The 24,186-nt window shown below is 36.0% G+C and overlaps 1 protein-coding gene across 1 annotated transcript; it reads left to right on the top strand.

The window, feature by feature from the left end:
- Window positions 1–307: 307 nt before the first annotated feature.
- Window positions 308–24,125, top strand: LOC123872050 (serine/threonine-protein kinase/endoribonuclease IRE1). Its single transcript, XM_045916183.1, has 14 exons — window positions 308–577; window positions 660–777; window positions 10,060–10,311; window positions 10,570–10,764; window positions 14,359–14,599; window positions 15,202–15,769; window positions 17,320–17,501; window positions 17,900–18,049; window positions 18,488–18,627; window positions 19,177–19,367; window positions 19,653–19,786; window positions 19,917–20,064; window positions 20,506–20,694; window positions 23,156–24,125. Exons 1-14 carry the CDS (start codon window positions 506–508, stop codon window positions 23,624–23,626), a joined length of 3,051 nt encoding a protein of 1,016 aa, XP_045772139.1. The 5' UTR covers window positions 308–505; the 3' UTR covers window positions 23,627–24,125.
- The last annotated feature ends 61 nt before the right edge of the window (window positions 24,126–24,186 follow it).

Here is a 24,186-nt window from a genome sequence, read left to right on the forward strand (position 1 = left end):
CCCGGTGCTCCCAAAAGTTACAGTAGGTAATTTTTAACACATTCTACGATTGTCAACACGTGTATTATACATAATACAAAAGAAAAGATGACCACGGGATAACATTCGTAGATTTGTGTAAAATCTAACTTTTTTGTCAACCTGTAAATCGGGTTAACTTTGTGAATGAAACCAAAAATTTGTTAAAATTATCTGTTCATAAAATGACACTTGAGTTTGACAATGGACCTTGGACGTTTGGTTTGACCAGTTGACAGACTAACTGCCAGTTGACACCATTATCTATGGTTGACACTGACAACTGACACTAGAGAAACTAGAAAAAGATGCAAGCAAATCAAAAAGCAGAAAGTAAAGGAAGCAAGTGTTGTGTTTTATATATTTTTCATTTAAATCTACTACGACTATTCTTTTGTCTGGCTTAATTGTGCTTGAGTTAATTACAGAAGTATTTTGGGAATAATGGATACAATACTATTCAAAAGTAGATAAGCCTAAATCAAAGATGAAGTTACTATTTATTTTATTAATTGCGTTGGAGGCCTTTGTATTAGGATTGGAGAATAAAGATAGAAAGGTGTAGTGGTTTATGAGAGTAATATACATTAAAGTGCAAGGTAAAATGAACGTGATTTGAATAGTATATATTTGTTTTGCAGGATATCACTGAAATATCTAGGGCTTTGGATGACCGGCCGCTCTTGTTTGCCACGTTAGGCGGCGGCATGGTGGCCGTGGAGCCGCAATCAGGAAATATTATATGGAAACTAAAAGATGGTAAAACAACTATTTCGTACATGTGCTTTTGTATCATCTTCATCATAGAAGTTCTTATTTTCCATATAAAATGTACCTATGACTTTTTGATAATGAATCATTATACTCATCTTAGATTGTGTGTTTGTTCTAACAGGAAAGTAATTAGTGTTTGTAAAATAATAACAAACCAATTTCGAGCTCTTACATTACTATTTCTAAAATTAATTAAAAGTTAACAGAACCTGAAGAGTGTCTGATGCAACTTGGCTGTCATACATATTAAAATATTTTTAATTTTTTTAGCCATTATTTATTCTACAGTATTAACATCAACTTTTCTTCAGAGGCTCCAGCTATTCTAGTTAGTAATATGTATTTATTAGTTCTTCCATATTACTTCTATCCCTTCTAAGTCCTTCACATAATTAATCAACATTCAATTTATTAACAATCTTAACTACAGTGTAAACTCCACGTAACGTCACTCTATTTAACGACAAACTCCCTTAAGCGTCGAAATCAATTGGCTTCGGTTGGTTTAGCTTGTCTTTCATACCATGTTTCACTCTACATAGCATTACACCCACTCTCAATAACGACAACAATTGAGTAATAAAAAGTACCTTTTAAGTTGCTAAAATTAGTAAAAACTGCGCAGCTGTGTACGATCTATTGTCGCTTTATTATCCTACCTAGCCCGCAATAAACTCGACTGTCGGCATCATACATACCGAACATTCTAAGAAATTCGTTCTTTTGTTTACAAATTGGGATTGCTTGTACGTGTACACTGTTGTTGACCATGACTCATAAGTAGGAGTCATGGATTATCTATACCTTATCATATTCTTAGTTGCTCACAAACTTTCTAGCGTTCAAATAACATTATTTTTTATGCACATAAATAAACTTTTTCTTTTTCTAATTCTGATGTTTCTTCTCTCCATTTAACGACAACTCTCTATAACGCCATAAAATGCACAGTCCCTTCGGTGTCGTTATATAGAGTTTATACTGTATATAAAAACAATGTTACAGAACTGTTAATGTTTTAATATAAATTACCTTGCTGTAACAGTGTGCATCAATAAAACAACACCTCAAAATTTTATTTATGTATGAAATTTGCCCTAAAAGTAAAGTTTTCAAGGTTCATAACTTTAAAACAAATATAATATTACTATGTTGTTTGTTGTTGGGCATAGATAACAAGATAATTGGATATGATATCTGACCTACAACAATAAAAAATAGAATATTTAATCTGTGTAATATGTATAAATATATCTATAGATTTTGGCCTGAAAAGGGCGGGAAACTGCGTACATAAGCGGACGTGAAATTTTCTTCCTTTAATTTTTTAATACAATTTGGAAAGGGATTGGTGTTGTTTTATAGTGTAAATATTGTAGTTTTAGTGACATTTTCATAGTAGATAGCTGTATATATAGGTAAGTTTTAAAATTTAGTATAGTTTAAATTTCAACGTTATGGACATCCGGCCCCCCGATCCAGGGGGGTCAAATCCTTCGGGATCATTGGATAATACATCAAAAATGGATATACTAATAGCAGCGGTTGAGTCGTCAATGGACACTGATGTATCTGTCGTGTCCAATGTCGACAAAACTCTTAAAAGGAAAATATTCTCACGCATTTGTTTAACATGTAATAAACGAAAAAGGAAAACAAAAACTAGAGATGGAAAAGAACAGTACAGTTGCGATTGCAAGTTTGAAATTAATAATAATAGTAATAATAACAAGGCTAACCCAAATCCGACATACCCTACTGAATCTACAAACCCCACCGATAATAATGGAACCTCCTCACTACCAACTCGAGTGCCAATTGGCCGTACTTATTACCAACAATCCGATAGTGCCCCATATGTAGTGCATATACAAAAAGAATGCGAAAATAGTGATAGCTCAACTACTCTGCATCCTATAACTTTTGGTCGCTTTTTAAAACATAATAAATTCAATGGTGTTGTGAACGGAAGCTTGAAACGGGTAGGAAGGAATCGCATTAGTATGGCTTTTTCTTCCTACTTGGATGCTAATAATTTCTTGACAAACAAAATTCTTGAATCCGCAAAATATAGGGCATTTATACCTACTTTTAATGTCACACGCATGGGTGTAGTAAAAGGTGTACCTAATGACTGGTCCGAAGAAGAGGTATTACTTAACATGAGTGTTCCACTTGGTTGTGGTCCAATCATTAAAATAAGGCGGATCAAAAGAAAAATCGTTGTAAATGATACAAACCAATTCATTAGTACTGGGACAGTAATAATAACCTTTGATGGCCAAATTTTACCTACCCGGGTATACATGTGTTACACGGCTTTACCTGTTGAATTGTATATTTATCCGACTGTGCAGTGCTACCGATGCTGCCGTTTTGGCCACGTGAAAAATCAGTGCAGGTCAGTGCCAAAGTGTTATAAATGTACCCAAGGGCACTCTGGTGATACTTGTCAGGTGGAAGAGGAGGATTACCGGTGTTGCTTATGCAAGGGAGCGCATCAAGCTATAAATAAAAAATGTTTAGAACATAACAGACAAAGAGCAATTAAAGAAACCATGAGCAAAAGTTGTATTTCTTATATGGAAGCAATTAAAATGCATCCACCAGTTTCAAACATGTCATATGCTGAAGCTTTGTTTTCAACACCTGTATCATCCTCTCCACCACAGGATATACATGGTCCTCAAAAATCCAACATTCCATCCACTTCAAACTCAGTGCCTCATTCATATAAAAAAACAGTCTTCGCAAAGCCAAGATTACCCTCAAAGCTTAGCAAAGGCTATGACCACTTTGCCCACTCAGAAATAATAAGAGATCCTGTTTTACCTAAACAGAAGTTTAATTTTAATAACAATAGTACTGAAAATAACATGAAAATGGCAGACATTATTAAAATATTGATTCAATTATTATCACAATCGAATATAGTTACACCGTCCCACGTTGCCACAGTAATTGAAGCCTTATATCAAATATCTAATAATAATGGATCACAGAGCCAGAGTGATTCAGTGGAATTGCTTGAGTCTCAACAGTAGAAAACAAGACTTAATACATCTCATAAATAAACATGATCCTTTTCTCATCTGTCTCCAAGAGACATGGTTGAGAAAGGAATTTTTATTCAAAATGCCGGGGTATGTTTGTCTCAGGGAAGACAGACCTGATGGGTATGGTGGAGTGGCTATACTCATCAAAAATACTCTGACATTCACACCTATCACTCTTCCTGTACATAGTGATAACTTGTCTGTTATTGCAGTTATTGTAAATAGTATATGTTATGTATCTGTATATTTCTCTCGTCCTAAGAATGATATATTTAATGAAATTAGTGAAATTTTTAATTTTTTACCGAAACCATTTTTATGTTTAGGGGATTTTAACTCTCATCACGAATTATGGGGTTGTGCCACATCAACCTTCTATGGAGAAAAGTTGTTAGATTTAATAAGCTCCCATAATCTGTGCATTTTGAATACTGGGTCTCCCACTCGGTTGGCACGGACACCTAGTGCTCCTGATTTGTCCATTTGCACTCCTGATCTTGCTTCATCTCTCATCTGGTCTCCCGCTGAATCTACTGGTGGTAGTGATCACTACCCTTTAATCATTACTTTCCCTTTTGAAAAACCTCCAAAACATGTAAGACAGCCACGCATAAAACATAAACTGATAGACGCTAAATGGAGTCTGTATAGTGTAGCTGTAGAAAAGAAAATCAATAATTTACCAGAAATTAGTCACTCTAACATATTAGAATGCTCACAAGCATTATCTACAATATTAATTGAAGCTGCAAATGAAACTTTTCCTGTAAAAAGGTGTGGTATGGAATTTATTCCATCACCACCATGGTGGGATGTAGAATGCACTAATGCAGTTAAGCAAAGAAAAGAAGCAGAGAAGCAATTTTGCCAAAATATGACTGATGACAATTTTGAGCGTTACTTAGAAATTGCTAATACTACTAAGGAGCTACTTCGGGTAAAAAAATATGAAGGGTGGCACAGGTTTTGTAAATCCTTAAGTCCTAATGTTTCACCATCAATTGTTTGGCAAAATATAAGAAGGTTTAGATCTGCATTTAAAGATTCCCAACAGAATAAAATATCTCCAGTTCTAGCAGAGCAAGTCATGGATCGTTTGGGTCCTCCTTATGTACCTGAATGTCCCATGGCCTTAACCCCCATATTGTCTAATAATTGTAATGTAGATTTAAATTCGCCATTTACACTTAACGAATTGAAAGGCGTACTTTCAACGACTAAAGACTCTGCACCAGGTGAAGACGGAATTCCTTATTCCTTCTTATCGAATCTTGACGACAATGGTCTCAGGTACTACCTTTCTTTGATCAACAACGTTATGATGGCGGGTATCGTCCCCGAATCCTGGCGGTCCCAAACTTTGATCTTATTACGGAAGCCGAATAAACCGAGTTCAGATCCAACATCGTATAGACCAATAGCATTATCGTCAGTATTAGCTAAAACTGCTGAACACCTTATTAAAATCAGGCTGGAATGGTTTTTAGAACATAATACATTATTATCGAGAAACCAGTTTGGTTTTAGGAAAGGTAAATGTACTATTGACAGCTTAAGCATTTTTACCACAGACATAAGACTAAGCTTCTCTAAAAATGAGTCATTGGTTGCTGCCTTCCTGGACATAAAAGCCGCCTACGATAATGTAAATATTTCAATTCTAAAACATAAATTGCTTGCCCTGAATATTCCTAACTTATTAATTAATTTTATTGTAAATATGTTGTATGAAAGATATATAAAGTATTCGCTAGATTCGGTCGAAGATGAATTTATTTATAGAACTGTGTGGAAGGGTTTGCCACAAGGTTCTGTTTTGAGCCCTATTTTATATAACATTTATACTTACGATTTGGACATTTCTGTAAATAGATATGCAAATGTGCTTCAATATGCAGATGATTTGCTTTTGTATGTTGCTGGGCCATCCTTAGATAATGTTAGTGAGTTGTTAAACTTAGCGTTAAATGCCTTAAAATGTTGGTTACATAATAATGGTCTAGATTTGTCACCATCTAAAAGCTCTGTTGTAGTATTTTCTCGGAAGCGAAATCTACCATCTCCTCATATTAATTACAATGGAATTCCGCTAGCAGTTAAAGATCAGGCGAAATTTCTAGGTGTAATATTGGACTCTAAACTTACTGGAATTCCACATTGGGAATATGTTTTATTAAGATGCGAGAAAAATTTGAATATTTTAAGGTGTCTTACAGGAGTATGGTGGGGTGCTCATCCTTTTACAATGAGACTGCTATACAATGCTTTAATAAGAAGTGTTTTAGACTATGGAACATTCCTATTACATCCTGGTAATAAAACTGCAGTTAAAAAGCTGGATATAATCCAGGCAAAGGCTTTGAGGTTGGTTACGGGTGCGATGAAATCAACTCCAATAAAATGTCTTCAGGTAGAATGTTGTGATCCGCCCTTATATCTAAGGAGACAGTTCCTTTGTGATAAATACTTTTTCCGTACATTACAGCTAAGTTCTCATCCTTTGTTTTTAAAGATACGTCAACTTGCTTATCAGGTTGATACCGGTAACTACTGGACTAATAGAGATTCTCCATGTCTTGTAAACAGTCTTAGAAAATATGAAAGTTTGGGAGCTCCCACTCATCGAAGTATTATTCTTCCTCTATACCAACACAACTACAAGGGTCTTATTACTGTCCCGGAAATTAAATTCGACATAGGATCCAAATTAAAAAATAACCCTAACTCAAAACAGGAATTTATAAACATTCTCAATGATAAATGGCCTGACTGGCATTATGTGTTCACGGATGCATCTAAACATGAGGATAAGAGTTGCGTTGGCATTGGGATCTATCATTCACAATATAAGGGTATACAACAAGTTAAACTTCCACCTGAAGCTTCCGTTTACACGGGTGAATGTTATGGTTTACTTAAAGCTTTAGAATATGTTTTAATTTTAAAGATACCAAAAACAGTCATATTCTCTGATTCCTGCAGTGCTCTAGAAGCTATCAATAGATTTCCATTCAAATCCCATAAGCAGTCTTCAATTGTTTTTGGCATTAGAGATCTTTTATATAAGTGTTCACAGAAAAATTGTGATGTTGTGTTGGCTTGGGTTCCAAGCCATGTGGGCATTCCCGGAAATGAAAGAGCTGACCAATTGGCAAATGAGGCGATACGTGTTGGAGATACTGTTCCATTCACCAATTATTGTTCTGATTTGATAAATTTATCCAAAGTATATTTGTATGAAGCGTGGGATGGGGTATGGAGTAACGATGGTTCAGTGGGTAAACATTATAGAAAAATTCAGACGTCCATTCCGAGGAAACCATGGTTCAGCCAGTTAGTTTTCTCAAAAACTGTTACTTCTATTCTGTGTAGAATGCGCCTGGGTCATGTATGTACCCCGGCGCATTTACACAGGATGAAAATTGTTCCCGATCCTCACTGTTCCTGTGGGGAGTATGGGGATTTGAACCATGTTTTCTTTGCATGCACTCTATATGATCGAACTGACTTTCTTGCTAATCTCGAATCATTGCACATTCCATTTCCTACATCTATATTATGTTTGTTATACACAAATTCATTTAATGTTTACAAAGTTTTATCTTTGTTCATAGAACATAATGATATCAAGATATAGTTAATGTATAGTTACTTATATTATATTATTATTTATGTATATGTTTAGATATATGTATATTATGTAATTATTTTAAAAAAATCCTTTTCCTTTCCAATTCCAAATCCCGATTTTTCATTATTTTATACATAATATATAGTTTCCCTAACTTGTAATTATAAATACAAACCTGACATTGGCTAATCTATGTAAAGCCAGACGAGAAGAAAAAAAAAAAAAAAAAAAAAAAAGATTTTGGCCTAAATTTTACATTCAAGAAACTCATTTAGAACTAGCCCGCATAACGAATAAAAATCGCGCGATTTTTTATCGCAATTCTGTAACACTTGCAATCATATGGAGATACCCGCACTTGGGATATAAAATTCGCGCGGGAAAATCTGCAATTTGATACCACGCGGTCTGGTGTTAAGTTCGCGCAAATATCACTCGCCACATTCATAGTGCGTGCAGATGAAATTCCGCACGTGGAAAATAAATCGCGCGAATAAAAATCGCTGTGTGGGCTAGGCCTTAGTCAAAGTTACTTAGTGCAAATCAGGACAAATTAAAACAACCGCAATTGATTAACTTAATCTATATCTACGTAACGCCCAATTCAGGTGCCTGGCACATTTTTATTATCATTTTTAGGGATCTCTAGAGAAAAAAAGGAACCCTTATAGGATCACTTTGTTGTCTGTCTGTCTATCAAGACCCGTCATATTTTAGGTAGACTGTTGACCTAGAATCAAGAAATATTACAGGTAACAATGAATCAATTGACACCTCATTCATCAAAATCGGTCCAGTAGTTTAGACACTATGGTGGAACACACAGAATCTGGATACAAACATACATACATACATACTTACATACATACATACATACTTAGGTACATACATAGACTGCTAGAAAACCCTTCCTTTTGGCTTTGCCGCAGTCAGGTAAAAATGCCTTATAACCTATTGTAGCGTCTTATCTATCGTGAGTGATTTCTATTACAAATAATTACTAGCTTATACTCGGACTACACCAAACCCTTGTTTTACCCCTTTAGGGATTGAATTTTCAAAACTCCTTCCTAGCGTATATCTGCGTCCATAATAGCTATCTGTATGCCAAATTTCAAACCCGATCAATCCAGTAGTTTGATCTGTGCATTGATAGATCAGTCAGCCAGGCAGCTTCCTTTTTTACATATTATATACAGATTCCGGCTATTTTTTATATGCCTATATAAAATAATATAGTATAAGAAAATTCGAAAACTGAATTGTGGTTACATCACAAAACAAATTTAGGGTTTGTCCGATTCCCGTCATGAATGAACTATGTACCCTACAAGTTACCTACGGAATCCTCAGTGCGCGAGTCCGACTCGCACTTGGCCGGGTTTTTATCAATGCGTTTAACTATTGACGCCCTTATCGCTCACGCAATGAGCCGGCTTCGTTCCACATGGCCGGCAACGTGGAGTTATCAATACAGACACCTCAGGTCGCGTCGTACCGTCATAAATAAATACGTTTAGGGTGTCCATATCATACAATGTTTTTTTAACTGGGACAGAATGGGGAAATGCAAAACCATACAAGATACAGGGAAACTGTCTTCAAAAGTATTTTTTTGTGAAAACAATTTTGGCGTAGTAATTTTTTTGGTTTTTGTCAAGCGCGACTTGTCCTTAAAAATAAATAAAACTGACAAACTAATTTTTTTTTTGATGCTGATCGACTCCGTTTCATGTAAGGATCATTTCATTGTATCGGAAGAACCACATACAAATTGTATGTAGATTAAACGCTATGGTGGAACACCTTGGATGAAGTGTTTAATTCATCCAAGTGGAACACACATAGATACAAACACATAGGTACATACATACATAGATTGCTAAAATCATAACCCTTCCTTTTGGCTTTGCCGTAGTCGTGTAAAAAGTACCCCTTTCTAGCAGGCATATTATTATGTGCCCTGCCCATTGCCACTTTAGCTTCGGAACCCGCTACGTCGGTTACTTTGGTTCTCCTACGGATCTCCTCATTTCTGATTTCATCACGTGCATAAATAATAAAATAACTTCCTAACTACGAACCCGAACACGTGTATATTTGGCACACCTTGTCCCGAATAAAATTAAATTATGTACCTACATACGCGACTGCGGACGGCAACCGCCAAAATATCGTCGCCAACTGGTTTCCAATGAATATTAATTATTATTAAGATAATAGTAACAATATTAGATATATGCAAAAAAATAATTGCACTTGCGAGAAAGAAAATTGTATTAATTAGATATACCTATTTCAACGAACGCGACGTATTATTAGGTAGGTAAGCCATGAAAATTGTTTTCCACGAAGAATTGTATTATGATAAGAATTAATTCTACATACTTGTTATGATATTTTTATAGCATTTTCTGTTTTATTATTCTGACCCATATGATACGATACGATGGATATGATACGAAAGGATAGCACCTAAACGTTCAACTCAAGCCCAACTATCGCTATAGGTAAACGAGACGTCTCGTCTCATCTATTCTTGATTCCGATAATCCATATGTCTGTGCTTATTTCTTTCAGAACCAGTGGTAAAAGTACCAAATCAGCATGCTAACTTGATGCCCCAATTCTTACCTGATCCAAGACATGGGTTCCTATACATGTATGGTCCTAGAGGGGACAAGCAAATGCTTAAGAAGTTACCTTTTACTATACCAGAGTTGGTTGCCAATGCGCCGTGTCGGTCGACAGAAGGAATTTTGTATACAGGGAAAAAGAGTGATACATGGTTTATATTGGATCCCTTGACAGGGACGAGGGAACAAGTTTCAGGTACACTTATAAGTACTTGCTTATTGTTTACAAGTTTGGAATTGACTGTACGGTCGGCTTCAGAATTCGAGTAGCAATTCCGCAAAGCTATTGCATCTAAAGCCAGTCGCACTTATGACCTTTTTATTATACCATTTTACCATACCATTTTTTTTTTAAGCTAATAAGACCGCAGCTATCGTCATTGCGCCAGGAAGGTCGTCAAAGGGCTCAATAGTGTTCGATGAGTTGACGATAATTATCTTATTTTGGTTCCAGGTTTTGATACATCAAAGATATTCAAGAGTGAGGAAGATAACACGTGTCCGCCGGACAAGAAGCGCGGTGTTTTCGTCGCGCGGACCGAGTACAATATCCTGATGCATGACGCGAACAATGACAATCAGAAGTGGAATGTCACATTCTTCGACTACACTTCCCATGCCATGGGCAAGGAAATGCTAAATGATTATGGTATGTACAGCTTTCTAAACTTTCAGTTTGATATGTCATGCGCATATTGTTTTACCATTAGGAAACTCCAACAGCCCTGAATAAATGAAAAAATACCTTAATAAGACGTAGCACTCTGGCTATGTTTAGTAGAGTTGCTCCTCACTTCGTGCTACCTATTTCTTTATTTATTTTTTTCAACAAAAAAAGATTACAATATTGGTTTCTTGCTGCTCGTAAAAGCTTGACGGCTTATCTGAGCACTCCACAAATAGATCTATAAATCACCCACTGCACAGGTTTAAGGTCAATGGTCTTTTTGTTTACGCCAGCTATATGCACTGTAAACTGTTGTCTCAATTTTCTGGTCCTAGTCATTGACTTATTATAGAATATGTCAATACTTCTAGCTTTATTAGTGTAGGATAGGCATAAAGATAGGTGTTAATGAGAGTGTATGTTTGTCGATATTATTATACCATAGATTTGTTACGTTCATATTACATGCGGATAAAATCTGTTCGCGGTGATGCGTCAGAAGATACAAACGCCCGAAAGTAGACGAGATAACTTTTAAATGCTATCCAAATGCGGTAGTTTAAAAATTCGCTTTACACGCGTACCTATCTACTTCTTTTTTACATATAATAAATACATGAATTAGACTGTATAGCTATTTAGCGATAAGACCGCCTTTTGTACCTACATTTTAATTTTTGTTTTTGTCATTTGTGTTTTGTGGTTCAATATAGTATATATTTGTCGTCGAGTCAATATTAAAAAGAGGTTTTAATGTCATAGACTCCGTAAAAAGTAACGTTACGTGAAGGTACTCAGCCATATTTGTTTAGCTGTCACTGTCAGAGTTGGATTTTGATCGGCACGCGTTGCTGTGTTCAGAATTTACTCTCGCATTTTATTATCAGAATATTAGCGTAGCGATTGGCGATTGATTCTTGTTCTGGCTTCGGTCCGAAGTAGGTTCTCAGTAAATACGGTGTGTGAGTGTCGTACTGTAGGTTTTAGAGTAGTGGTTACCTAAAGTGGTGCTGGTGATTGAACGAGTTGTTATTGTGGTGATTAGGTTAGATGGTTGGTTTGGGTACCGGTGTAGGGGTTGAGGAGCCGGTCTAGGTAGGGTAGGTTAGGTTAACCTAGTTACGCTGGAAGTTGTCACGTGCAGTAAGTGAGAGTTATCATGTTTGTAGTTGCGGGTAGTTTAGTATCATTTGATAGTCCAAGAATAACGTTAGTGCGCCCACGAAGGCTCGGTCAATCTAAAGGTTGCTATCCTGATGTATCCGCTTATTTATTATCCAGGTTTACTAGTGGTTAGATCATGCTTCAATCTTAATAATCGTTAAAAGTGACTACATCAGAAGTACGATGGCAGTTTATTCGTTTCTATTATCTTAGGGATCATCCTGTTTTGCCTATATATTATACAATATACATACATACATACATACAGATAATGACCGCAACTGCGAGTGTATTGAAGTTTTTCAAAAGTTGAGGGTACTCTATGATTTTTCGGGATGAAAGTTGCCTATTTCATCTCCGGGATGCAGGCTATCTCTGTACAAATAAATGACGCGATTTCGTCCACGCGGATTCAGGTTTTTCAAAAAATTCTGTGGAAACTCTTTGATTTTTCGGAAGCAAAAGTATTTTTATTCGTCTCTGGGATACAATATGTCTCTGTACCAAATTTTGTCTATATCGAAAAACAGGTGGGCAAACAGACAGACATACAGACTGACAGAAAGACACACTTCGCATTTATAATATAGTAACTAGTATGGATCATTGATATTTATACAAAAAATATAAGTTTCAGTGACTTATTTGAGTTACCTTGAGAGTGATACGTTTATACCGTATAGTACGATAAGTACTACGATCGATACGGGTAATTAGATACAGCTATTATTAAAATAAGTAATAACTGTAACGCAAGTGTTTTTGTGAATAGTAAAAATATCTGTTGACATGTGGGCGTTGGACTGCTATATATTAATTAACTTGTAAGCGATGATGCAGTTTCAAGTAAAGTAAACCAATTGGTAGTGGTTCTGAACCCAACTAAATCTTAGAGTATTTACATCTTTTTCTTACTAATGTAATAAGAAAAAGACAAAACCTTATTTAATTTAGAACTGTCAAACCTCATGACTTAAGGTGCCAGATGTGAGCCTATTTGTATTATTTAAAGGTAAACGGGCACTTTAGTATGGAAACCACACTCGCGGCGCGGCGGACACAAGCGAAATTAATCCGTCTGATATACACTGACATAGGTCGCGTTGTTGTGGGTCATGGGAATCACGAAAAAATTCAAATAATTTTTGTACCATAAAAGAAAAACCTATTGATTTTTACTCTTATCAATGTTTCATAACTTTTTTCTTCATAGATTTTCAATCAAATACCTATTTATAATATTATCTTTGATTTAAAACTATTATGTTTCATGCCCGCAAACCGGATCAATCATGCCCGATTACCTTTGTAGAGTGCACTAAAGTTTGGAGTGTTTAAATTCATTTTCCGTCCTTTGTTAGCAATATTAAAAAGAAAAAGATACAGATACTCTAACTTTAGTTTAGTGAAAAACGTTGAAGCCTTACGCCGGTTTTCTTTTACCATGTGGTTAGAACGACGCCGGTTCAGAACGGTCCACCGTCTCTGGTGTGTACAATGCTGTAGATGGAATCTGGAGGATACATTGCTATCTCTTGGCGGTATGTTTTGTTGCTAGGGCAGTTCTAGACAGGTGGCTAATTCTGTTGTACACCATCTCTAAACGAAACTGAATTGATAGTGTAGAAGTTTTATTGAATTGTAGAAAATTGAATTCTTTGTTGTTATAGAAATACTCTGTGAGAATTTCAATTCAAACTATTACGGTTCGTGAAATACATACAGACAGACAGATAAATGGACGGATAGTGGAGACTTAGGCATCCTTGGAATACATACAGAACCCTCAAAATGTAGGATTAAAGAGAACAACTTTACAGTACCCAGAAACGCGGTTACTTACTTTGTTATATATAAACTGCTACTTACCTTACAGGTTATCAATTAAATACGAAAATGTTATCACTGTGTTTGTTTTTAGCGACAGAATGTCTTTTGTTATGTAAAAGTTGGTGCACATTTAAGTACCGAAATCTCCTTGATTCTTTGATTGATTAGGACCGATCTTTTGTTTTACGACGTAAGGCCATATAGGCAGCCACGGCCAAAAATTTTGTTAAAAATAATGATTAGTTTAAAACCCCAGTTGATCATTGTATCTATTATTGAATACATTAAACTGGGGCATGATGAAAATACCGACAAAATTAAATACATATGTTAAATCCAATATGAAGACCTGTTATTAGCAATAGTTTAAGTTATCTAATCCTATGCCTAGGTATGTAGCACAAAAAATTGTTGGTTTTCCCAATAAAATAAAATTTAGATCATGACACAATTCTCATTAAATATGTTCCATCTGTCAGCATGCAGTGGGCGTCACCCTTTGCTTTAACTATTCGATCTCTTATCACTCGACACGCCATACAATCTTCATGAAATTGTAATTGAATCTCTCTTTGTTGGTAGGTATAATACATTTCACGTCAACTTCAAATGGGCGGGTAATGTCGTTTGATAGAAAAACTGGCGACCTTGTGTGGTCGCACAACTTCGAAACTCCGGTCATAGCGGCTTATTTGCTAGACAGAGAAGGGCTGATTTCTGTCCCTTTCAACTCGATCGGTGATGATACTTTGGACCATATTATGGAGGATGCTACTACTCTGACGAATGGACAAGGGATTAAAAACTCGAATATTGAGTTATAGTAAGTATACCTGCCTACAATAACTGTATTAAACTGTTGGAATTTGATTTTCTGTAAACTTTGTTCTGGGCCCAACGTTAGTCACACATATAGAAATTAGACACCGGGCGTTCGTAGGTATCCCGAAATCTTCTGATCTACCCCAGAAGATCGGATGTATTGAAGTTTTATCTCACAAACAGAGTGAGGTCGCGGGCATTGTTATCAATAGTAAATGAAAACATGATATGAATCAGATTTCGATATACATGCGCCATACTTGCCGGTTCTTTTCCCTAGAATTTTCTTTCCAAACCAGTGGTAGAGCCCAGATATAAGTCCGTTTCTATACAGTATACGGCAGTGTTGACCGAGGGCAGCGCTAATTGCGATAATATATCGAATAATCGATAGCTAATATCGAATAAGAGATAGTTTATAAGGAAGGTGTCTATAAAAAAATTATTAAAAAAAAAAACGCATTCGGTATCGTGCAGTTTGCGGTTGCTGCACGCGGTTAATGGTTGCATTAGTCTCTAGAGAACAACTCTCTAGCCTAGATATATATCATTAGTGGTACATAACGTGATACATTTCGTTTACTGTTTTCTATTTTATTGCAGTCCCACTCTGTACATTGGAGAGCACAACCACGGACTTTACGCTCTCTCCTCGCTTGTGGACAAAAACACTGTCACTATATCCACGGGACATAGACCACTGCTCTTAGAAGGTCCGGTCACAGAGACCCAGGCAAAAGGCGATAGGGATACATACGAGCCCTATAAAAACGTGCATTTTCAACTCAACGATATAAACTTACACGTGACACCTCCATATTTGCTACTAGGGCATTATAAAGTGCCAGAGCTTACTACAACGTGGATACCGCAACTGCCAAACACAAATTTAATGAACCAAAATGTACCCCAAAACAACGGCATGAAACTGATAAATGGACAAGTCCATTCAGCTGAACAAGATGGCGAAAATGAAACTAAAAAGTCTAACTCTGTGTCAGTGTCTGTCCAAACAGATGAATTGGAGATCAAAGAGTTTTATTTCAGACCTGATCTGTGGTACAAGCAAGCGTACATTTGGTTGCACCAGCAGGAGAATAAAGCCTTGAAAGTGTTGCTTATAATTCTGATGGGGTTGGTTGTTACCATGTTCTGGTATCTGCGATATCAGGTTTGTATTGTACTTACTCTCATTTAAGTTTTATGCTAAAAGATTTACAGCTATTTACTAAAATGTCTTTCAATTTAATACTGAAGAGCTTAATTAGAGTGACTGATTTTTGGCAATGTCAGAAAACGGACTAAACTGCTGCTTACCAAGCTTCCGCTGTCTGTCCGTCCGTCCGTCTGCCTGCTAGCGGGCTGCATCTCGTATATCTATCTACAGCTCTACCTATGTAGAGAGTTGAAATTTTGACAAAATGTGTATTTTTGTTTCTGCTATAAAAACAAATAATAAAATTTTCAAATTGGCCGCTATGAAAATTAAAAAGCGTTATTTCTTGTACAATGGTACGGAACACTTCGTGTACGAGTCCGACTCGCACTTGACCTTTTTATGTACTTATCGTGGTGTTTATATTATTATTAGTACTTACCTTCAATTACTCAGTAAGTAGTTTTCTTATCATATGTGATATAAATATATAATCCATTGATGAATAAATATGGTTTTTGTATTTGGAGTACTAAAAATTGCCAATCTGTAACAATATTACACAATATTTGCGTATCACAATTTAATTATCTGTTTACATTATTATCTACTTTGTACTACTTAATACTTCCTTGTTAACCTATTTATTCAGGTGAATAGATATGTTTCCAATCACATAAGTATATCAAAAAAATCCATATTAATCCTTGTTATTGCGTCGCCAATAACTCAGCGATGATAATCATCTTATTAGTCAAATTATCAGTTATCAGAAATGTAAGGTAGGATAAAACCGCTATACGTATCAAAAAGTTACAGAACAGCCCTCCAGGTCCAATTATTAAATTATTCCAAGCACATATGTTAAGGCCAGGTACAGAACAGCAAAGGCAAGTGAATGCGAGTTGGCTTCGCAAATGGATACCCTCAACTTGATCACCTTCGCTAATAGAATTAGCGAAGAGGGAGACCGAGGAAGTCTGTGACAGAGAAGTTGTTACAATGTCGATTTTCCGGTATCTACTTAGTATTTAGGTATTATTCTAATGAGGTGTCAAAGGTGAAACCAAGTATTCACCTTCGCTTGCCTTCGCTGCTCTGTGTGTAATACGCGGCATTAGCTTATTTTTCTAATCTTTACAGTAGTTATAAGTCGCATCGCAAAATTCATTTGCGCAGAAAAGCGCTAGCCGACTAAAATCGAATCTATACCAATGAATGACAGACCTTATTACTTGATGTTAAGATTTTAAATACAAGAACAACGGATACTTGTGCTATCTCGCTTATAATTCGCGTGAACAAAACATGACGCGTGGCGCGTAGGCCAATATCGGACCTATTATGATTGAGATATTTTCGCGCCATTTAAAAGATGATATAAGATTTCTGCGCAGGTTTATGGAATAAGATTTCATAAACGAGTTATGCACACATATAATGCTTTGTTATTTGCACTGGTCAACGAATAGTTTTGCCGTGTGTACATTGGCGTAACTTAAAAAAGTGATCATACTGTAACAATCTATAAGTTTTCCTATACTTAACAAGAATTTTGTTTCTAGGCTCGCGAATTCCAGCAACTTTCGCAAGGAGGATCTCGTAGTTCGAACACATCAACGTCCTCTCAAGGAGAAGTGACCGGCCAGTTGGTAGACGTAGGCGACGGGGAAGTCCGCATTGGCAGGATTAGCTTCAACACTGACCAGGTGCTGGGGAAGGGCTGTGAGGGCACTTTTGTGTATAGGTAAGTGGTTTTGTAAGCAAAAGACAGGAGAATTATGGTCACTGACGTAACTCAAACTATAGACAAGTTGAGGACGTAGAGGCAGTGGTTATTGGAACCGGAAATATCTACATTGTTTATGGGCAAGTTGACGCAGTAGTAGATGGTCGATTTATGCAAATCGTGCGAGCTGAATTGCACTTTATTGCGTTGTAACAAGATTCGTTAAATAATTAAACGTCTTTGTGGAGGCATCCGTATTCTGTACTTGGAAGTTACTGTTAGTAGTAGAAATATGTACTGTTAGTAGTAGTAGTATCCAATTTAGCTCCTGGAATAAACTTCTTCAATATCTAATTATTTTTATTTGGACTATTTAGTCTATATGGTTAAAAAACGATTTTATTATTTCTTTCTAGAGGTATGTTTGACAAGCGAGCAGTGGCAGTGAAACGGTTACTCCCAGAGTGTTTCACTTTCGCCGACCGCGAGGTGGCGCTTCTGCGTGAATCTGATGCGCACGCGCACGTTGTACGTTATTATTGCACTGAACGGGATAAGCAGTTTAGGTAAGACCTTCGTCCTATTTTCAACATTTAACCAGGATCTGGTATTCTAAACAATTTGATAAGTCACTATTTCGAACACGGGTTTTTTAAGGAAGACCGAGTAGTTTTTGCGTTTTCAAGGATGCCTGAGTAGTTTTTTACTGGTATGGTTGTGGGCTTTAATACCAGTGTGAGTTTAAAGTCATTTGAAAGTGAATTAATGAATTTATCCACGTTATTATTATCGCGGCCGACGGTTTAAAGTGTTCTCCAAGGCTCGCAAAAAATCTTAAACGGTCAATTATCCAATCGTTGATATAAAAAAAAAACAGTCTAACTTTAACATCCTTTTAGTAGAGTTGTATGCAGAGACATCTCAACCCACACTGGGTTAAGGTATGACTGCGATTTTTGTCTTGTTCTATTAGGTACTTATAAGCGAAAATGTTTATTCTGCAGGTACATAGCTCTAGAATTATGCTCGGCGACGTTACAAGACTATGTGGAGAAGAAATTGAGCTTCGAATGTCAGATCAATGCAGTTGAAGTGTTACGGCAGGCCACATTGGGCCTTTCGCATTTACATTCCATGGATATTGGTAAGTTCATGTTTTATTAAAGATCACATAGTTTTTCTCAATAATCGCACACCTGATTGAACAGTTTAACATATAATTTTTGGCAAAACAATGAACAAAAAGCACAGATGACGCGTTTCTGACGGTAATTGTCATTCGCAAATAAAAAGGAATCGTCCCCTTCTTTCTGATTTTTGCTCATATCTCGAAAATCTGTACGAATAGCATTATGATTATTTCTGACAAAAGTTTTTACATAAATTTCCTACAAATTTGGTTCCATTCAGCTCCTGTAAAGTAATAATCGTAGAGTAAAAATGAATTAATTTTTCATTTAGCTATACTAATATTATAAAGAGATGAAGTTTGATAGTAGGAAGTCTCTGGAACTACTGAACCGATTTTGAAAATTCTTTCACCAGTACAAAGCTATACAATTCCTGAGACAGGCTATATTTTTATCTTCAAAAAAGAAACTAAAGATCCCTGCAAAATTGTAATAAGCTACCCGTGCGAAGGGGCGGGTTGCTAGTGGCAAATATTTAAAACTATATTTAAATGTTTTTATAGTCCACAGAGACATAAAGCCCCACAACGTATTACTGTCGATGCCAACGGGTTCGGGCGAAGTTAGAGCCATGATCTCAGATTTTGGTTTATCGAAGAAGCTGAATATAGGACGCGTTAGTTTCTCACGAAGATCTGGAGTTACTGGCACTGATGGATGGATTGCGCCCGAGATGATCAATGGGGAAAGAACGGTAAGTACTGGTTATGATAAGCTAAGTTATAGGAGGATGTGTGCAAAACATTGGTTGGGGTTGCTAAGTTGATGATGATGGTGACAGAGTTGATGATGGTGATAGTATGTGTCAGTGTTGGTGATGATTGTAAGTGTTGATGATGGTGACAGTGTTGACGATGATTGTGATGGTGTTGATAATGATGATAGTGTTGATGATGATTGTGACGGTGCTGATGATGATTGTGATGGCGTTGATGATGATTTGATAGGTTTATATTAACTGTTTCATTTTTATTTTCAGACAACATCAGTGGACATGTTTTCTTTGGGCTGCGTATTTTACTATGTGCTGTCAAAAGGATGCCATCCGTTTGGAGACATGTTAAGAAGACAGGCCAATATATTGACCGGAGATTATAATTTAGATCAGTTAGAGTAAGTTGAAATTGTTAGTTTAAAAACATTACACTAGACAAACATTTCATTTCATTAGACAAATACCCTCATACAGAAACTTTATTTATAGCAAACTTTTACTATCTGTCCTGATTATGGTTTTTTTTAGCAAAGTATTGCCAGAAGAGGAGGTGCTGGTAACAAAGATTTTGATCAGGGCGATGATATCTGGCAAGGCGCACGCGCGGCCGCCGTGTGAGACTGTGCTCAAGTACCCCATGTTTTGGGGCAAGCAGAGCATATTGAACTTTTTGCAGGTACACCAATTTTTACTTAGCAGAATTCAAAGTTATCCTGTCATTAAACCAAGTCAATAATGATGATTAGTTATGAATAAAATCAAGCAGCAGAACATGTATAAATCTGTTTTTAGGTCTCTGTATCTCCAGAGAAAAAAAGGAACTCCTCATAGGATCACTTCGTTCTCTGTCTGTTGTGTCTGACAAGACCTGTCAAGGGAAACAAAACCTATAGGATACTCTCCGTTGACGTAGAATCATGAAATTTCTTATAAAGCAATGGAAAAATACGAAATAAAAGATCTGTCTTTTGATTCAGGACTTTTATTTATTTACGGCATTCCAATTTCGTATGCAACATATTAAATTTAATGACTTCTTAAATTGTGGTAACTTACAATTAACTATGTTTCAAGGCCATAAGATTTAATCTTTAATTGAATATAATAATCTCCGCAGGATGTTAGCGACCACGTAGAAAGTTCCAGTAAAGAAGGCATAGAGCATCCTCTAGACAAGGGAGCCCGCTGCGTCATTCGGGGTGACTGGAGGTTGCATGTATGCTCTATGGTTGCGGGCGACTTGCGCGCGCGACGCACTTATAGAGGGGACCGAGTCTCACATCTACTGAGGGCTATTAGAAATAAGGTACGGTCGACGTCGAAAGTCCATACATAGCTTAAAGGCTAAAACCGTGCAGCAAGGAATGCTTTGAATCACTCGCATGCTCACTCACACAAATAAATATTAACTGTCAATAATATTATCAACCTTAAGTAAACTACATAAGGTTCAAACGATTTCAGTTCAATACTTCCATCAAATGTCTACAATATCAACCTTAAGACAACAACCATTAAGTTTAAAATAATTTCTATTCCTACTCGACCTATCTACTGACTTTAGTGATTGTTTATTTCATGTCTCTGCGTATACTTACTCTCAGTGTCGTAGTAACATAGTCGGCACACAATGCATTAGCTCAAAATGATCTAGGTTCAAATCTCTTTAGTTCATTTTTTTTAGTTTTTAATAAAATGACTTTTTGTTTATATAATTATTGTTTATTGATATTATAAAAAGAGTAAATAAGAAAAAAACACTTTTTACTAGATAATCGACTTTATTGTGATTTTTTCATTGTTATCTTTTTACATTTGCTAAAAAGTAATAAATAGATAATATTAGCTATTTTTTTTAAACTATTTTAAAGGTTATAAGCTTAAGTAATCGTTTTCATAAAGAAAAGAAAATTGAAGCTAAACCTTACAAAAACTAGTAATCATTCGGCGGCGCTGCTTTTGTTGTCTGTTAATTTTAGTAAGATATATTATTAACATAATATAAGTTAAGAAAAGAAAATACTTTATGTTCTATGTTTAAAGACTTAAAAAGTAAAATGGATATAAATTTATAAGCAAATTGTTTAAGTATTTAATATAACCTCCACTATTTTCAATAACAGCAAGCAAGCGCCACCGCATGGATCCGACTATATTGAAACAGATATTATCCATTCTTCTAATATTCTCCCACACTTCCATATAGTGAGCCTCTAATTCCTCAGCAGTCCTCTCGTTTCGTATATCCCGTCTGGTGATCTTGCTGGCCAGGGAATAATAGTTATGTCTGGGTTTTCATTAAGCCAATCACGCACTATATGTGCTCGATGCATAGGACAGTTATCATGCACAAAAGATAGTTGTGGCATATTAACAACTGGATACACACACCACACAGTCGGCAACATGCTGTCACGTAACACTTCCACATAATGTGCAGCTGTGGGGCGCCCTGCAATTGACACTAGTTCACCAGATGCAGCGGCACTCATCCAGCCCCATATATTGACAGATATCCGTCCAGATTCCATGTTTGGGACAACATTTTCATATTGTTCGACCATAGATCTCCGCTGTGAATCATTAAAATGACGCGGGTGGCCACTTCGCGGTCTAGATGTTAAATTACCTTCTTCTTCGTGGCGCGACACCCCCAACGCTTTTCGGTGATCCACTAAAAACCAAACAGTGAGATTAATATAACACCAAATAAAACAACACTTTAACCTACTTAGTATCTTGTCTAAATTTTATGGATATTCCTTCGATCACTTACTCGAGTATTCGAGTATTATTTACTCACAAAACTTTATGTAATGCTATGTTTATGAACACAATTTCTTAACCTAATACACGTTATCTAACAATAAAAACAATACTCACGGTGAAATCAGTTTCATTGCAAATGTTCAAAATCAGTTTTATCAACAATACACATTAGTCTGCATTATTCTTGAAGACAAGTAAAATAAAACGTTTTCAACACTCAAGAAACAACATGAATTAATGATGTAGCCTTTGCAAGTAACGACTGTCAAAATCTTTTATCCGTCGGTACTCAGTGACCATATTTTATCTAACTTCGTAACTGCGATTTTTTAAACTACCCACTTAAGCTATTATTAGTCTAAACGTATCATTTAAAAAAATAAAAACAGAAAAAAGCTTACACGGACCCGAGATTCGAACCAGAAACCGTCGCGTTTGCAGTCCGGGTACCCCCGCGCTGCGCCATTCAACTCTTTTGCTTTATATATGAAATTTTTAGATATTACTCAGGCTTACAAATTGAATGACTTGTATAATATTACAGTGCAAGTGTGTGCGTGACAGAGTGCATGCAAGGCAACTTGTTTACTTATTCTATATGGACTTTTGACGTCGACTGTACATATTAATTCAAATCCCACTTCTGATGCATCATGTACCCCTACGCCCTAATACGAGTTTTTATCGTTTTGAAAAATTCAATCTTGAGGTCCTACGTACTGCCGCCTTTCTTAAAATAGATATAAATAAAAACAGAATACAACACTTGAAAAAATTTTACTTTGACATTATTATACCGAAATTCACCAGCGTTTTCGAAACATGCAATTTCCTACTAGGGCTATTGGGTGTGTGGAATCATTTCTGCTAAATTTTTTTCTGATGTTCCAAATTAGTCCACGAATCTTAAAGATGTGTGATCAAAATACCTAAAAAGATATAATAATTCGTAAATTGGCGATTATTGTGGATTGACGTAGGATTCTATATCTTTACAGAAACATCACTACAGAGAACTGGAGCCCGAAGTTCGGGACAGTTTAGGAAAACTACCAGATGGCTTCATCACATACTGGATAAGGAGATTCCCCCTTTTACTCCCACACGTGTGGCTCCAAATGCAACAGTTCAGACAAGAAGACATTTTACAAGTGTACTACCCACATTCCTTTACATTCAACCGAGAAGATGTATTAGAACTTTTGGACGACAAAGATTACGTGGACAAAATACCTATGGAAGTCGATACAGAGGTAAATGGACTATTCCTTAAGAGCAAAGTTTACTTTGACGATAATGATAAAGAAAAAAGGTTTTATAGACATGGCTCGCCGAAGAAACGCGTCGATTGGCGCAGTGAGCAGATCGAATTCAGAACGCGACAAGATGACATCAGAATGAGGGATAGGCATTATAAAAAAGATAAGAAAAAGGAGGAAATTCCCGTTTGGAGCTTACCTCCCCAGTAGGTTTAGATGAAATTACCTATTAGATTTATTTATTTAGTTTTAAGTCGATAAGTACAGTTTTTATAGTGATTTTAATTATACAGTACCTAATGCATTTTATAATGAAATTAATTCATGGACAAAATATAGTCAGTCAACTTTGTAATTTTCTAGCTTTGCTCAATAAATTACCAAATTATAAAAATTAACGAATTTCCAAACTGGGCGGGGCTTCAAAAAGTGGCTATGGTGTCTATTCTCTTGTACACATATTTTATTATAAACTAAATTGATGGATTTTGAAAAGTTTAAATTTTGTGTAACATACAAAAATTTAAATTCTCACAAATAATTACAATAGTGAATTTTGCACATTTTTGTGTTGATTAAATAATTCTTATTAAGGTGGATGCGACGGGTCTGCCTGCGAAATTCAAATTTTATTTGATTTTTCGCAATCTGTATACTAATACGACAAAGTAGGCTTATGAAATTCTATTTGCGACAATAACAGTATCATCCCCACCTATTTATATAAAAAATTTTACTTGAAAGGGTCCAGTTTAAGAAATTAGCTCTAG

Source organism: Maniola jurtina, chromosome 14 (assembly GCF_905333055.1).
Source record: "Maniola jurtina chromosome 14, ilManJurt1.1, whole genome shotgun sequence".
Lineage (NCBI taxonomy): Eukaryota > Metazoa > Arthropoda > Insecta > Lepidoptera > Nymphalidae > Maniola > Maniola jurtina.

Coding starts and splice junctions, on each gene's coding strand:
- LOC123872050 (XM_045916183.1), top strand. CDS start 506: ATGAAGTTACTATTTATTTTATTAATTGCGTTGGAGGCCTTTGTATTA. Junction 14,600..15,201: donor AACTCGAATATTGAGTTATA/GTAAGTATACCT, acceptor ATTTTATTGCAG/TCCCACTCTGTACATTGGAG. Junction 19,787..19,916: donor TATAATTTAGATCAGTTAGA/GTAAGTTGAAAT, acceptor GGTTTTTTTTAG/CAAAGTATTGCCAGAAGAGG.